Source organism: Apaloderma vittatum, unplaced genomic scaffold (assembly GCF_000703405.1).
Source record: "Apaloderma vittatum isolate BGI_N311 unplaced genomic scaffold, ASM70340v1 scaffold8947, whole genome shotgun sequence".
Lineage (NCBI taxonomy): Eukaryota > Metazoa > Chordata > Aves > Trogoniformes > Trogonidae > Apaloderma > Apaloderma vittatum.
Window position 1 is genome coordinate 16,978 of NW_009726689.1, and position 18,231 is coordinate 35,208.

Sequence of the window (18,231 nt, forward strand, 5' to 3'; positions counted from 1 at the left end):
CTGAAATAACGACATGGGGCAGCACTGAAAGGCATGTGGCAAACAGCCAGATGAAAGAAGGGACAGCTGGAAGAGGATCTAGAAGAAGGGGTTGAAATTGTTAGGAATGCTGGGAAAAAAAGGCTCATGGAGAGCACCAGTTATCCACATGGATGTTCAGTAAGAGATAGCAATTTTTTTAGCAGGTCTGTAAGCTTACAGATAAGGTAACTTGTATTCCTTGGCTTACAACCTCAAAAATCCCACAGACACCAGTATCAGCTGATCAGCTCAGTGTTTGTTTTCCAAAGTATAGAAACTTCTTTCCCTAACCTGAGTTTTAATTTAAGGATGCTAACAGTGGTTTTGTTAGTGCATTACACAGAACATAGATTTAGAAATAGAGAGCACTGAGTTTTACTCCTGATCCTGTCACTGACTCCCTGGTGAGCCTTGGGCTGCTCATGTAACCTTGTTCTGCCTGACACCCTGCCAGGAAACCAAAAAGCAGGAAATAGACTCACCTTTGTACATGGTAAGGAAAATATAAACACTCATTAATGTCACTGTATGGGGTGGTTCGTTTTTTATTTTTTCCTCTACAATGAAGTTAATGTATCAGTTAGACTTTATTCGCATTTTTCCTGCTTTGCATTTTTCTTTTGTAACTTTTTGGGTTTTTTTAATGTGCAGAAGAATAAGGGAAGAATAAAAAAAAAAAACAACAAACCAAGGGAGTTAGTAAGAATGAAAATTATAGATGAACAAGGTTGGTTTTTTCCTCCTCTCAGCATGGCTATAATATATTTTAATTAGCTGAGATTTTTGAAAGCAGCCTAGAGATCTTAGAGCACTTGCCTTTCATTAAAATTAGTATGGAAGGCGCTCTTTCCAAACTGACTGCAGTAAGTTAAAGTGATTTCAGTGTCCTGGGTTCTCCTTGTGGCTCTGCAATGGTTTCTCTCAACACCTTTATCTGCTTTGAGCAGTAGGCTTTCTAGTCAAGAGGTCTCAGTTGCAGAGGGCCCACCAGAGTGCAGATACTTCCTACTTAGGGATTTCTCATTTCGCTACAATAAAAATAAAAATGAGTCGTAACTCTGAGATATGTGCATAAACTCCCTTGGCTGCTACATGATTACGTAGTAGTTGGGTTAATAACTCATCTCTTTACTCATATCAAATAACATTACTACAGAAAACTTCCTCCAGGAACGGAGGAGATGCACTCTTCAAATGAATGACCCCCCCTCCAGCAAGGGCTCAACTAAATCAGCCAGGTGGCTACATCATTATGCTGACAGATTGAATGTATCTGAAGTTCTCTCTTGACCCACGTGCTTTTAATAAAAGGGTTTGTTTCATTCCTCTGCACACAAAGGCTTCTGTTGCAGTCTCCCTTGAGAGAGCTTTGCTTACCTCCTGGAGTCTGGAAAACATTCCCCTGGCTCTTTGCACACTAATCTGCCCTGGAGGACCAGAGGTCCTCATCAAACTGCTCTGCCCTGTAATTCTTGCCTGAATGCCTGCTTTCAAAACAAGCCAAAAAGGGAAAGGAATGCTCACTCCATCAGAGGTTCTGGCATGTTACGTTAAACAAGCAGGGCATGTGCAGAATATATATGTTTTGGGAAGCAAATGATGTTAGTATCAGGTTAACCTTGCCTTCTATTCAAGATCTATGTAAAAGAGGTGTGAGACTGAAAAAGGGCAGCAGTTAACCATTTCATGCACAAGCACAACAAACTGCATCTTTTTCACTCGCTTAGGTACTACCCCTCTAAGAGGGAACCTTACGAACTTCATATCACCTTTCAGATACGGATTTCAAAGTGCTTGACAATTTCATATCAACTCACCCTCGACTAGAAGGCAGCCTTTTTTAAACAAAGAACAGAATTACTAGTCTGATAATAATATCTTCACCATGGTATACGTGTCTTCTTCTCAAGTGGTGTATTTGCTATTTGCATTTCCAAGTACTTAAGCTGCATACAAGAAGAGAAGCAAAGGGACTGAGAGTGAGTCCAGAGTGTTGTCTGTAGTAATGGGTGAAAATGCTTTGCATCTTTTCTTCCATTCTTTAAGCGACAGTAGCACATCTCAGTCTTTTCACGCTAATTTATTTAAGTCCAAAGGAACAAAGGAATGGCATACTTGATCTGATGACACTTGGCAACGATTCACAAGTGAAAGTTTCCTTTTTGGCCCTTCAATGGTGGATTTGTATTCCATATTGTGAGACTGTATGATGTGAACAGCTTTTACTACACAGAGCAATAGTACCAGTTACGTAACTATATAATCCATAGTCCTCAAGTGACAAGATGTGCTTTGCAATTACCCTGCTGCTATAAGATACCTAGCCCTGTGTTTTGAAAAGAATGGAAAGCACTCTTCACAAGCCTTTCAGGAAAGGCCATGGTGGCCTACTGAGTGAGCTGAAGAAGGGACACTGGTTGTCTTCTTCTGACTGTGCTTCTGTCAACACTGTGCATCACAAGCATGATTTCAAATGCCAACAGCTTCACTCACATTGACTGGCACCAACCTCATGCCTATGGACTTTCTGTACTTATTTATTCAGGACATGGAGAATACAGATCTGAACACTGGCACTTTAGATCCTTAACGCAAAGGACACATGTGAAATGCTTTGAGCATGACAGCTGCACATCACAACTCATGGAATAAGCTTTCAACACAACCATGCAACACAGCTAACTCTATTCATAAGTTGTCCACCTCTTCGTGGTTACCACCAGTGTTTTACACAACACAAAGCAGAATATGGCCTACCAAGGAATTCTAGCATCTAGTAACACACATATGATCTTGCCGTCACTCCAGACTGGGCCCACCAAAACACTTCTCTCTACCTTTTTAAACATGTTTGTGATCTAGTGAAGGGAACTACTTGTGCTGAAGTTTGAGCCAACAGTGGAGTGTTCTGCTTTCTTAGTCCCCACACAGAACACCCACTAAAGTCATTAGGTGGGATGAGTGAAGGGCTAATTTGCAGTGTTTCAATCGATAGAGATGCCCTGTGAGACACAGTGTGAGCCTCTGAAAGTGTTGTTACTTGCACTGAAGTATTTACCACAGTACTTATACTTCAAATGGGAAACAATGCAACTACAGAGGCAATAATGCAACTAGTGTGGGTGGTAACCAGCCAATTCTTCTTACACCTACAGCGTATTTTGTTCCAGAAGATCATATTAATGCTATTATGGAAATTAGAAAATTGTTATAATGGGACCTGCTAGGCAATATTGTGTATTTGGAAACTTAAAATAGCAATGACCATCCTAAATTTTCACTACAGCTGCTTTTCTTTTTGAATTCAGCCTGCTATCTCTCTGCATGCTCTCTAGTTTAATGACTGCTCATCCTTTCATGTTAACAGAAAAATACTAACTACTAGGAAAGGGAGTATATGTGTGCACTAGCAAGATCATTAGTCTGAATAAATGTGACAGCAAAGTTGCATGAGAAATGCCACAGTTAGTGGTAAGCACAAACTACAGCTTTGGGTGTAAAATACTGTAATTACAAGGGTTGGAGAAAACTCCACAGTTTTTATCCCCACAGAAATCGATAGCAGTGCAGACTACTGCTCTTTCCTGGAGCAGGGGCAGTCTGAGGAAAGAGCATATTGATTTATCCAGCTGATGTTACTGTCGTGAATAATAGACTGGAAAAGGCTTGTAAATTAGACTCGTTCAATCCAACATTTTCCAGGTTATCTTTTATGTAAAGCTATACATATATCTATATAGATGTATACATAGTTACAAGTGAGGGTTTTGTGAAAGCAACAGCCTAGTGAATCCTGGTAAGAGGGTCTGTCTACTAATTCTTCGACCTCAACTACATCCATAGTGCTAAAGTCAACCTTCTCACTAAAGACTGAAACTAAGAGGGAATCACTAGGGCACCTAGGAGCAGGATTTGGCTATGGTGCAGGTAAGTAGCTGGCCAACACATCTCCCAGAGGGCTATGACCATGGAGAAAAGGTGCCTGTGGCTCCCTCCATGCCATCTGTGCCATGCCAGACCCACTGGCATGAAGGCACTGGAAAAGTTTGCTGTGGATCCACAAGTTCCCAGGCTAAAAGAAATATCAGTTCCAGACCGGTCACCATCAGCCTCAAATAATGTGGAAAGAGGCATGGTGTTTTAAGAATAAAAGGAGTCCTGTGTTTCTTCCTAGCTCAGTAGGCAGGTTTCCTATGAATCCTGCTCTGCAGCAGCAACAGATTGGTTTGGCATAAACTGAAAAGAAGAAATAAAGAAAGAAGAGAGGAGGTAGGGGGTGTGGGGAGACAGCAGCAGGCACACTGCCACAAAGTATGGCAAATCAATCTTCTCAGCAGTGATGGATCAGGGAACAGGACTGTAAGTTTTACAGGTATATGAAACCCCACGAGTATAAAGACACCATTAAAGCACTGCCATTAAATTCCAGCACTGAAGGGTTATCATAGCCCCTGGAGCCAAGCAGGTCAATATGTGACTATATATTTTTCATTACCATTTTTCATATACATATATATGCAGCAGAATATGATTCACAACAGCCTCACCCTCTCTCCCACTAAAGACCTCTGCTTTATGCTCATCATCCACTTTCACAAATAAAATGCAATATACCATCAACAGATAAATGAGATCCCTACAGGGCTTTTATTCTGCCGTACCATTATATCTACTTTTCCACAAAATTTCTGCTTAAATGGCTCTCTTTATGCAGACACACAAAGATGACATACACCTGACTAAATATAATCTGATAGTGAAGAGCTCTTCTGTATGGGAAAATGTATCTTTTCTTCCTAATTTACCATAATGACTTATTCGCACTGCTGGAGCTAAGGGTAACGTTAGCTTTCCCACTATAAAAGTCACCAAGGTGTTATACAGTAAGCCGTGGCTGGATTGTTACTTGGTTGGGGTTTTTTTTCTATCTTTAGAAAAGAAAGAGATGAGCTCTGAACATCACCTTTCTCTCTTTCCCATAAAACCAACGTTTTGAGGAATTACAGCTTTATGGGCTGCTAACATTGACTAATAGTTTTTAATGTGATGAAAGTGTTTGTGCCAGCCACACTGAAGAAGCCTTTTTTGTACATCTGGGAAACCTCAGAGCAAATGACCATGCTGTGCCACAGGGTAGCTCAGAGACTGTTGCCAGCACAGCAGCTACCTATACGACACTTATTCAAGAAGTAGACCTATTTATTGTCGTAGTGTTGCTTTTCTGTCATCAAGAACTGTTCCAGTCAAAGGCAACTTGCCTCAGAGAATAAAAATTCCTGACTCCTTTTTCATGAGCAAGCTCAAAGCATGTTATGATCTGGTCATAGATACCAGATAGTTACAGCCACAACTCTGGGCAATGGAGAGCTGAGGCTCAACAGAGACCTACTGCAGAGAGATAAGATGAGGGAAGGGGAAAGAGGTGTATGGGAGGATTTTGGCTTACATTATTTGTGTAATATAATGAGATGTGAAAGCAAGTTTCAATGAACAGAGATGATCTCATTTTTGAGATGAGATGTAGTGCAGAGAAGACTAATTGTTCGTCAACGTATGTCAGAATCACAGTAAAAGCCTGCTTTTCTCTCTTATTATTTTCACTCTTAATAGTCATAAAGGCAAGACTATGGCATGAGTAAGCACAAGCAAAACAGATTTCAGTTCTAGAAGTCTTCATGAGGCTGCAGCATGCTGATAACTACACACAAAGTTTATATAGGGACTGCATAAAAACAGGGTACCTCTTTCTACTACAGGGCACCTGAAATTCACGAAGGGGCACTCACCATTCCTAACAGTAAAAAGCCACGAGCTGATCTGCTTCACCAAACTTATTCTTTTGAAAATGCTGGCTTTGTCCTAAATCCTCTACTTTTAATTTCCATTGCCATAAGAGTCACTGCCAAGCTTCACCTGACAGATGCTGAGTTGGTGTTAGAAAGAAGGGCTGTCTGGTGGAGAGGGCAGGGATGGGAGGGCTCTGTTACGATACTCTCCATTTCTTCACTGCTCACCTTCGTAAACCTCAGATAGCATTACAGGCATCTTCAGGGAAGAAGAGTGGTGTGTCCCGACTGGTGAGAACTGGATTAGTTCATTTTTCCGTCCTACAAACGATTCTGTGACTTTAGGTCACCGATTCTGAGCTATTGCACTTTTTTTCCTGCAGCCACATACATCCCAGACCCAGGAGCTGTCACAGCAGCACTTACCCTGCATGCAGAGCCCGTCGGTGCAATTCTTGGACTGCAGCACTAGCCCCTCGCAGTCTTTCCCCCCGTTCTTCGGCGCCGGGGCCGTGCACTCCCTCCGACGCCAGTGGGTGCACTCCGTGCCACAGGTGGACCACTTGCTCCAGGATGTCCACTTGCCGTCCACTGAGACAAGGAAAGGGGTACAGAAAAGTGAGAACAAGAGTGAGGCACATCCCAGCACACACCAGTCTGCAGCTCCTGGCTGTTCCCATCAAGACAAAAGGATCATCAGTCTGCTCTTCTTAAAAAGAGTCAATCCACTCCTCTTTAAGTTCTTTTTCTGGCCTGTAAATACACATTCACTCTCCTCTCCTTTCTCTCTGTCCCGGCCCCATTTCTGCTCTTTCCTCTCCTTCTATAAACTCGTCAGCAGTTTATCTGTGCTAAAAGTGTACAAGAAAACCAGCAACAAGCCAGGAATCTTTGATTTTAACTCCTTCTTTGGCATTTTTTAACAAAGAGGTTAAATTTGCCCAGAAATTAATTTTTAGTGGGAAGATATTTATTGTTACATATTTTATACTAAAAGAAACATCTAGAGGCACCGATCTACTTCATGTGAGCAGAATCAGGAATGTGTTTGGCACCTTTCAAAGTCCCTCAATTTCGTATTTTTCAGAAGTTTATATTTAAATGCTTTTTAAAGGTATGGATACACATCTCTTTCCGGTATAAACCTTTCTTGTATTTGAAGTCAGGTAAACATGTGCCTCAAATTTAACACCCACATCCCAGATGCTTCACTTGCCATGACAGCTGGACTGAACAGACACTACAAAGGTATTTGCATCACAGTTGCTTTCTATGTGCAAATTCCAGTCCTTTACCAGAGCTTTCAGCTCTTGTCTCCTATAATTTGGAGCACCGAATGTTCCCCAAATCCTCTGAATCACCAAAGCTGAGACAACGGTGCAAAGCTGTGTGCAAAAGTAGGGCTGAATCCTTTACTGCTTGATATAATGTGCTTGCTGTTTTATCTACTTACATAACAAAATTTCATATCCATTCACTGAAATATTTGATTTATTAATAAAGAGAAGAAAGCTTTTGTAACTAATGGCGTTCTCCTGAAATGACTGGCGACAGACAAAGACTTTTTCTAGGGCTATGTACTGCTCATACTGAACCTGGACACAGAGTGGTGCAAGCTATTTTCTGAACACTCTGGCCCTCGCAGAAGGCACCACCATTGAGTGGGGCAGGATTGGTGCAGGTCCTCGTACGCTTCTGGAAGCCTCTCCCACATCGGCTGTTACACACTGACCACTCCGTCCAGGTAGACCAGCCTCCATTCACTGAAAAGCGAGATAGAAAGAGCACGATCATGTAAGCAAGCCACACTGGTCAACCCAAAGGCACCTCCGGCTCTGCCATACTGCCTCCAACAGCAGATACAAGCATTGGCAAGGAAGAGCATGGGAAGCAACACTGAACAGGCACAAACCCGTATCTCCAATGTACTGACTGTACAGCATGCCAGAAGTCATCGTACAAGTCGAAGAAATGCTAACGCTAAGTAAAGAACATGTTTGATGACTGTTAGGGCTGGCAGGTGACCTGTCTTCTCCTGAAAGCTGACCTGACCCAGAACTAAGCACCTGGTGGCACGTGCCTGGCCAAAATCTCTGCGGGTTCAAAGAGAAACCACAGCTCTGCTTACATCTTCATGTTTCTGCATTCATCACAGTTACAAAACACAGTGCTCTTGCATGGTCCATCCCTCAACATCACAAACGCAGCTAATCAACTCAATTCAGTCGGTTTTCTATAAAAACTGAACTAAAAGGCCCTCTCATTGTAACTTCAGGGAAGCAACTGCTTACAATTAAATCTAACTGCTACTCTGAATATGAAATGAATATTAGGGATAATCATAGGGAATTTTTCCTACTCATCTATCCTATAATTAAAATGATTGTAAGGAACACCAGGACAGTCAGCTGGCACATTGTCAGAGCAGGTTTCATTCTGGTGGATACCCCCGCCTGGGGGGCAGTAACTTTGCAGGGACAAAGGCTTGGACTGCTGGAGCAGAGCTTGGAAGCGCACAACACATCCTGGAAGAGACCCCAGGAATGCATCTCATCCAGCCCCTCCCCAGCCAAGGCAGACACAGAATAACGTTATCCTGTGCTTTGTACTTCCTTGATCATTTTTAAGCTAGGCTGTATGCCTATGAACAGCAGTTCCAGAGTGTGTTGCTACTTTGCCCCTGACATCAGAGTATGATTTGGTAGCAGACACCAAAAATAAGTTTATCTGAAGAGACAGAAGAAGACGGAATATTCTGCTGCGCTCTGACACTCTTTACCAGTATCTGGAAGCACAACCTGCTTCTCAGTTTTACTTTTACTTCTGAAAATCATCCCCAAGAATATGAGACGTGTTGGCAGAAAGCAATGGACACTCCTGCTTGAGGAAGTGCCCCACTGGCTCTGTGTCACGGCAACTACCTTCTCTTCAATGAGGCTACCAGCTGTCTGTGTAGGTGCCTGCTCCCTGTTTAATGCCGCTTTCTGTCACCAATTAGCCAAGCCATCAGATCTGCACTTGTGAGTATTTTCAGTAATGAATCCTGCCTGCAGTCACCGCATATGGCTGCAAGTCAACAGGCAGCACAGGCACAGAAACTCATCACATTGAGAGCTGCATTCTGCATCCCGCTCCTGTCCCACCACTCGCTTTGAGCTGGCATCCATCCATGTGCGCGGGACAAGGCATCACTCACCATAGACAATCACAGTGGCCGTGGTGCTTTTCCTTTTGGCCACAATGTTTTTGGCGACACAGGTGTAATTGGCTGTGTCAGAAAGCCGGGCTTGCTTGATGATCAAGTTGTGATCGATGGTGATGTAAAAATTTCGGTCTTCCACAGGGTCAATCACCTCTTCGTTTTTCAGCCACTCCACCTGAGAGTTTGAAAGGGCCAGAAGGGAGGCAGCGAGTCAGCACCAGATCACACCATGATGGTCACAATAACTACAACTACATTGCTCATCCCAGAAAGCACAAGTCAAGGAACATCACAAAGGACTCACCTGAGCCATGCTGCTAACTGAAATAAAACACCACAGCAGAAACGCAGGAGAACACCTTCCATGTCTACCCTTTCGTTCAGGTCCTCTTCCCCACAACAGTTGCCTTGCCTTGCCTTGAAATCACTGATACGCTTTCAAAGACTGCCAGCTACTGTACAAATAGCTGATCTACGTTTTCCGAGTCTGAGGCAAGGGATAAGGAAGGAGTAATACCTTAGGACCATATCTACAAACAGAAAATTCCCTTACAACACCAGAAACCCTAAACCAGCAGAGATCTCAACCATTCTTTTGTATATCTTGTCTAATTAGGCACTCAGTAATGCAGGAATTTTGCATGTACATGCATTGGGTCTAACACAAGTCCGAATACCAGAGTAGGTCACACTAAGAAATTACAAATATGCCGATCTTTTTACATATATATGCACTCACATATACATGGATGTTATCGTTCTGCTGCAATCAGGATTAAACCAAATAGAGACAGTTACCAAGGAAATAGAGAATCACACAGACTACATCAGTGCTTATTTTTCCCTTTTCTTTATGTAAGCTATACTTTATTTTAATAAAGCGTAATTTCCTTGGTTACACAAAAAAATATTTTCATATGTGATTTTTAATCTAGACAATGTTCTCTTTATTGCCTTCCTAAAGAAACACCCTATTATATCCCAGCTGACTGCTGTGAGCCAGCCTAATATAATTTGGCTGTGAATCTAGCAGCTTGTTTTCATTCAAATCAAGCATGCTCTGAAGGACAGGACCAAGGCCCTGGATGGACCAAAGCCAGGCCTTCATGTCACTAGATCACTTCAACTTGTGCCCAGGATTTAATTAAAGGAAGAAAAAACATAAACACAGTCAACCCACTGGACTCGTGAGGTGCTAACTGCCAAGACCTGCTCTCACAAACTACACTTTTCCAAAGAACCTTGAGGAAATGCCCAAGCATCGACTCAACAGAGAACCTGCTCTCCTGCCGAGACAGCCTCACAGACACCCCTGAGCTATGGGGAGAGAACTGATGGCCCCTCCCAGTGTTAAACACAGAGGGCTCGATTCATCCCTGGGCAGGGATGGTCCAACCCTGCAGTTCCAGCTCTCATGGACACGGGCTTGGATTGAACTTGCCCCCCTCCCCATCTTTAGCCCTCCTTTAAGCAGCTCCAGCTCCCCTACTCTAGTTTGGGTGGATGTGCATCTGGCACGAGCTGCTTTCAAAGAGGTACACCTTAAGGAATGTAAACCCCTGCTCTGAGGAAGGCTTGATTTAAACCCTCCTCCTCCACAGCAGATCTCTGCAGTACATAGTAGCCTCACAACTATTGACACTTTACAGCTGAGCACAAAAAGGGCTGTGGAAATGGATTTGTGTGCCTGTGAGGCAGAGCTTCTTCCAAGTTTTATACAATTTTTTTCTTCCTCGCGGACACACATGAACTCTGAAAGTTGCTACATGTGCTGCCACAGTTGTGTGCCACCTTCAAATCCACCTGTACTTTTCCTGTGTTCTGCACAGTGAGGAAGACATCAGGACATAAGAGAGGACAGGACTACAACCACCGTATGTTCTAAAGCTCAGCCCAAAAACATCTCTCGTATGCCAGTCTAGCAGCTCTAGGCATTATGCAAGGCTCCACAGCTCAGGCATGCCGTTCTCTTTTTCCAGTACTCTGAAATGCCTTCTCTCTCCACAAAAACACACACATTCATATTCAGTCTGGGTCTCAGCTGATTAGACAAAACTAAAGCTATGAGCATTAAATTCCCTTTCATCCCTGCAAAAATACTGAAGCTGATATGAAAACAGGAGTTGTCAGTATCAGGAAAAAAAGATGCGCTGTATAATTCACTATACTGCCTCTGGATCTTGACCAAATCTCCGAGGAAGGAGATCCTTTTCACCTAATAGCTCACAAAATCTACTAATAATAAAACACTTAGTCTGCAGAACAATAGGATGCCTTTTTTTTTCTGAAAAATCCATTTTTTCCGGGACCTTGGTACTGTGTGTGCATGTCTAAACCCCATCTCTTTTATACGATGCATTTTTAACATGTCTAATTCAGTCTTATGGCACCTGGGTTTTTATGATGTCATGAGTCTGTTCAAGTCGCAAACAATAATGCCATCAAATCTGAAGGGAGAAACTGATGAATGATTTGGTAAAAGACAGGAGTCTCCTTTCATATCCCTTTTAACCATCAGTAGAGCAATGCAAAAAAGAGCATGCTCTTCCAGCAGATGTGTTTTCTCACTCAGCCCTTGTAGAAATGATACCTAATTAAACACAGTACAACATGTAAATGACACTTTTGTTGGTACTTATTTTCAGTTACTAACAGCCTTGGTTTTTTTCCTGGTGCAGGTGACTGCAGTGCTCAGAACCTCCAAACCTCAGATTTATTTTTCTGAGGTAACCAGAAGAGGTGGGAGCAGGGTTGTTCTGTCACGTAAGTAGGAAGAGATCAGGTGTCAAATACAAAAGAGAAGAGAACAAAGCAGAACGAGACGGTGTGATTTATGAATGACAAGTATGCAAACTGTTATCACAGAAGTTAAAAGCAACGATCTCTTTTGATGCCATGTCATTCCCCAAGGCACAGCCCCCTTGCTGAAGTAGGCTGTTAATCCAGTCAATGCAGAAACTTATCCTGAATTTAATTCTGCTGCCTGAATAATGGTGACTGGTGCCCCAGGGAAACTGTCATACTCACAGCAAGGCTGGCAGATGAGGCACCAGACGTGTATGTGCCAGGATAGTGGACAGAGGGGCAGCAGGGTACCCATGGGCATTTCAAAGTGCACAAGATGCCTGTCTTCAGAGTCAGTCCAAACCATGCCCTCACGGCTCCATTTTTCAACTCTCTGGAGATGTTTCCAGAGTAGATGTTTGCTTTTACCTAAATACTGAGGATGTAATTTTCCTAGCTATAGTCATAATAACTCCTGAACAGGAACCTAGCTCTATTTATTCAATTAAATCAGGCACGTCCCATCATTCTTAATACATGTAGGGATGGCTGCGCATATACGCAAAGCTTGGGCATCGTTTTTTCCTTATCATAACAGAAATCATTTAATTGGCAACAATACTGCCATGAAGGATGCAGTAAGTGTTCCCTCATGCATATGACAGCTATGGAAAATTACAGCAACATGCAACTGTTTTTTCTTTCATACTAGCCCCTGGAACAAAGCAGGCACAAAATCTCAATTTCTTCTTTTTTTTTTTTTTTTTTAAGTTTTCCACTCAGGGAGGTATTTTTGTTATATGTTTGTAAACTGCCTAGCAAGAGAAGGCCCCTCTGTAATGAAATCTCGTGAATGAAATCCTGACTCACAGCAACTGCAGATTCTGAGAAGCTGGAGCACTCCTGAAGTCAGCTACTTTTTGGTCAGAGCTTCTTAGTGCTCTTGATGCAATCTGCAGAGCAGTGAGGCACACAGCTCCTGCCAGCTGCGCTGGATCTGTGCATCCAGTCCCACTAATGCTCCGGCAAGACTGCCACAAGACTGAGCTGTGTCTGCAACTGGCTGAAGACACATCCAAGGCAGCTGCAATTTAGAGCAACATACCTTGTAGCGTCTTTCCTGTCATCCTACTCCCCAGTGAGAGACAGATGTGTTGTCTCTAATTATTTGTTGATTGGTATCGGGAGATACATTAACATAATTGGCACATTTGTTCTAATTAACAGAGGGAACCTGCCACACGCCACCCAAGGCGAAAAGCGAGACCATCAATGAGAAGAGAAAAGCAGCAATCGCTGTCCTGGCTGTACCTTGATGCTGCAGCCAGACCTCTGCTGCTGTGGGAGGTTTCCAGCAGCAGCCCTGGAATAAGGCAGTGCACGCAGAGACTATGAGTTGCAAAGCCGGGCCAGGCTTCTGTGCAGACTAAATGAACAGAGGGAACATAAATCACACAAGTGATTACATACGCAGTGAAACCTATTACAGAAGCTAATTGCTGACACAAATTTAGCCATGCCAGGCTACTAGCATTACTAGACACTTAAATCTCTTGGCACACTTGCATATGCATGACTGTTTTAGAATCTAGCAGAGCAACAGCACACCTGCTCCAGAAGAAATCAAAGAATGGGAAAGAGATACGAGCTGATCTAGATCCTCCCATCCTGATTGTACAAGACATTCCTTACACCTCTCACAGTCTTGAGAGGAAAGTCATCAGGGTGCGAGTGCTGGATCCTGGTCTCTCATTGCCTCCACCGTACCAACCCGCCCTAAGGTCATCTTCAGAGCAGAGAGCACCTGCCAAAAACAGCAGGTCTTCTACCCACTAGACACAGTCAAAGCCCTCCAGTGCCCAAGAGTGCCCTTCTCCAGAAGAAACAAGATGCAAATGGCTGTGAGCAGTGAGAGATTTGCCTCAATGAGAGGCGATTTAGGAATCTGGGAGGTGAGACCATCACACCCCTGCCTTCCTGACGTGGAAGGATCACTTTCCATCTGGCTGCCCAACCACACTGCCATCGCAGCTGATGTTCTCTGCAGCCGTGCCGACCGGTGCTGCAGTCCCTGCTGAGCTCACATCACCTCCAACAGCCACAGGGAAATCACAGCTCCCCTGTGCCACCCAAATTGCAACAACAGACACGCATCCCATCCCATACCGGCAGTAAGGGCACATGTACACATGCCAGTAAGAATAAAACATTTGCGAAGCTAACTACTGATTTGAACACAGTACAAGAAGGCCACATGAGACTGAGAAAACTTCAGCAGTTTTCATATGGGCTATTGAGCCAGCAGCTATTTCAGGTACCTTGAGACTTAAGTGTCTTTTTGAAGAATGTTATTTGATTTTTAGATTTCGTTTCAAATGTACACTTTCATCCCAGCAACTGTCTGCTGAAGAAGATGCTGTCCTCCATGTACTCCTTGCTGGAAATAGATTTTGTACCCATTTAAGGTTAAAAAAAGAAGGGTATCCACAGAGGCTGAAATTACAGCTATAAGAAACTGCCAAACACATATTGAGAATGAGACAGCAAATGCAAACCACCATGACATTTTGCTGAGTTGTTGATATTGTGCTTCTGCTGCCAATAAGAGGAATTTGTGTTCCTGCTGCGGAAACACTTCCTTAATTGCACATATAACCAACTTTCCACTTGAATACTAAAATCTACACAGGGTATACTAAAATCTAAACAGAGTATATATACAGCTGCTGGAAGTCTCCAGACCTATTACAGCTTCACTTTATGTAGAACAAGGAAGTGAAGCCTCACACAAGAAACTTCAAAGGCCATGGTAGACTGGCAGCAGCAGATGGAGAACTTTATTTCATAGAGCCTCAAAATCAAATACAGATTATGTCATTATTAACCAAAAAACACAGCAACTGCCACATGGTCACCAGGAGTTTCTGGGCTTCCTTTGTCATCTGAAAGAGGGGCTTGAGCTGGAAGTCCCATGGCTCTCATGTGTTGCTTGACACTTTTGACGCCACGTGGGCATGTGGACTCCCCAGTCCCTGAAGCAACTGAGAGGGATCTGTTTGGAAATAGCTTTAAAAGGTTACAAATAAGATGTCTTTCATTGGATTGATAGATGGATCTCATTCTGCACAGCACAGAGCTATATGCTTTTCAGAATCATGAAGTTCAATAAAGGAAGAGGCTGTTGTGGGGTGGCTGCAGTCCCCAAGGACAGCCCCTTTCCCATTCTCCCTTAAAGTTGCACCATGTGTGCTGTTGTAAAGAAAACTCCTCCTACCAGTTTTAAAAGGCATGTAGGATTTTGTCCAGACTACACTTTTTTTGTGAAGGAAAAGCATCAGCTCTAGAAGCACACAGAAATTCCTTAGCAAAACCTGATCAAACAACTCTTAAGTGACAGCTATCTGTGCTCTGCAGACTGCATTTTGGAAATACCTCCATTAAAACATGGGGCTGGCAGGGTTCATGTCAATGCTCTTATAGAAAGCGTCCCATTGTAATATTTTATGAAGGAGCTAGAAACCTGACTGTTTCACAGTTCCACAGATTGTTCTTGCCTGTGGTCTGATCAGGCAGCAACTTGATTCATTTAGGAGCACGCTCTGCCTTCAGATTGTCATCAGTGAAACCACACTAGACAGCGATCTCACACTAGGTGTAGATCCCACAGAAAATTCAGGTCTCGAAACACACGGTCCTGCAAGAAGATCCACGCATCTCAGCATGGGCTTCTGCGCTGTGGAAATGAACTGGTTGGAAAAGTAAAAATAAGGCCATCTAACAAGTTAGTAGTTAGCATATTTCCCAGAGAAGCACAAGACTGAAATGCAAGCCTATCCTCAAGCAGGGGATTGTAACCTACCTCTCATACTTCTCAAATGAGTACCCCAACCACCTACCAGTAAATTATGTAGAAAGGAACAGAAACATATGGGACTAGATACTGACAATCATGGGGAACTTTATATTGTAATTTTGGAAAAGGACAGGCCTGAATTTCCAGGCTTACCCAATGACTCTCCAGGGCAAAATGAATGAGCAGTCCTTCCCCTCCCTGCTCTTCCTCCTGTGGACACCCAAAAGCAGTTCTGCTGTATGTTGCAAAAGGCACTGCAAAGGGTAGTGTCACCTCCCAGCTAATCAGTATTTGTGGCCACAAACTCCTCTAACTCTCACCTCTTAGAGCTCACTTTCCCGCCACGAATATAAATACTATCTCAGTGAGACACACCTGCATGGAAATGCATACACATAAACTCCCAATTAAGGGATAACTGCTGCAAAACGTAAGTGGCTCTCGTGAAACAAAGCAAACAGCAGTCATATTAATAATCAATTAGGTGGAGCAGCCACCTGATGCTGCCTATTTGGAGAAATCCCCAGCTTCCACCAGCTTTTGCCCATGCAAGCACAGCTGAATAAAGTCTGTGTCACAGTCGTCTTGACTTGGCAAAACACAATCTTTTGCCTCTTGACTCAGGGATGCTTTTCCCCTTGCTCTAGCTCTTAATTAAAGCCATGAATGTGGATAAATATTGCACACAGTTTTAAACTCAACTGGGTCACCTAACTGTACATTACAATCTGTTTTACAGTTAAACTACTTTGTGAAACACCTCAATTATAATTAAAGAAGCAATTATCCCCCTCTGTTAAAGGCACTGCAAATCATACATTTCGATGCAAAAGTTCATCTGTCAGCTTACAGCATGTTAACTGATCTTACATCTCACTGATGTTTTGATCTATAACCTATTGCAACGAGCTAATTTCATGCGACTTGGTGTCTCTATATTTTATCATATGTAATATGATCTTTCAAATAAGAGATTTAATGAGCTAAGGGGTTAATTGCTAATAACTCTGCCATTACTGTTGGACTGTTGTAGAATGGGATCCTTCCTGCCTTCTCAGGCTAGGTTTGAAAGAATGTACACACAGAAGAGGGTGCTTCTGTTGACACCAGAGAGCTGCAACTATCAGATTTCTGCTGAGCACCAGCAGCTCCCGCCAAGTATGGTGGGTCAGACTGCTTATCTCGTCACCTTATCCTGTTCATAGAATCATAGAATTGAATCAGAATTGTCAGGGTCGGAAGGGACCTGAAAGGTCATCTAGCTCCAACCCCCCTGCCATGGGCAGGGACATCCCCCACTAGATCAGGTTGCCCAGAGCCCCATCCAGTCTGGCCTTAAAAACTTCCAGGGATGGGGCTTCCACCCCCTCTCTGGGCAACCTGTGCCAGTGTCTCACCACCCTCATGGGGAAGAACTTCTTCCTAACGTCCAATCTGAACCGAAACATCTCTAGTTTTAATCCATTCCCTCCAGTCCTACTACTATCCAATATCCTAAAAAGCCCCTCACCAGCTTTCTTGTAGGCCCCTTTAAGATACTGGAAGGCCACAATAAGGTCTCCTCAGAGCCTTCTTGTCTCCAGGCTGAACAACCCCAACTCTCTCAGTCTGTCTTCATAGGAGAGGTACTCCAGCCCCCTAATCATCCTTGTGGCCCTTCTCTGCATGTGCTCCAGCACATCCATATCTTTCTTGTGCTGTGGGCTCCAGAACTGGTCGCAGTACTCCAGGTGGGACCTCACAAGAGTGGAGCAGAGCGGGAGAATCACCTCCCTCAATCTGCTGGCCACATACCTCTTGATGCAGCCCAAGATACGATTGGCTTTCTGGGCTGCAAGTGCACACTGACAGCGCAATGTTGAGCTTCTCGTCCACCAGTACCCCCAACTCCTTTTCTTCAGTGCCGCTCTCAAGCCAGTCACTGCCCCGACCCAGATGGAAGACCTTGCACTTGGTCTTGTTGAACTTCATGACGCTGGCATAGGCCCACCTCTCCAGCCTGTCAAGATCCCTCTGGATGGTATCCTTATCCTCCAGCATGTCAGCCACTCCACACAACTTGGTGTTATCAGCAAACTTGCTGAGGGTGCGCTCAATGCTACTGTCCATGTCGCTGATGAAGACGTTAAACAAGACTGGTCCCAGAACTGATCCTTGAGGGACTCTACTTGTCACTGGCTTCCACTTGGTCATGGACCCATTGACAGCCCCTTTTTGGGTGTGGCCGTCCAGCCAGTTCTTTATCCTCTGAATTTTCCATCCATCAAACCCATATTTTACCAGCTTGGAGACCAGGATGTCATGTGGGACAGCATCAAAGGCTTTGCTCAGGTCCAAGTAAATTATGTCAGTTGCTCTTCCCTTGTCTATTTTCCTCCCATTGAGGAAAAGGCAGAAGGCAGGGAAGCATAGAGCTAGGGCAAGGTGCTGTTCACTTTTATGTCCATTGCTTTTTTTTCCTCCCTCAAAGCATGAATATGTGTCTACTCCTTCACTTCTCAGCTATGTGTGGAAACCTCAGTATAAAAGTGTCTGAGCTGGTCCTTCTGCTGCTTGCCCGGGCCATGCACTGGAAAAGATGTAAC

The 18,231-nt window shown here is 43.7% G+C and overlaps 1 protein-coding gene across 1 annotated transcript in view; it reads right to left on the reverse strand.

Annotated features, from left to right (window-relative positions):
* UNC5C (unc-5 homolog C (C. elegans)) overlaps positions 1–18,231 on the reverse strand; it is a gene marked incomplete at its 5' end in the record, with an annotated part of 69,666 nt that overhangs the window by 13,803 nt on the left and 37,632 nt on the right. The window contains 3 exons of the mRNA XM_009873383.1: positions 6,234–6,398; positions 7,403–7,570; positions 9,004–9,184. Of these exons, the coding sequence (XP_009871685.1) occupies positions 6,234–6,398; positions 7,403–7,570; positions 9,004–9,184 (514 nt within the window). The remainder of the gene's footprint in view (positions 1–6,233; positions 6,399–7,402; positions 7,571–9,003; positions 9,185–18,231) is intronic.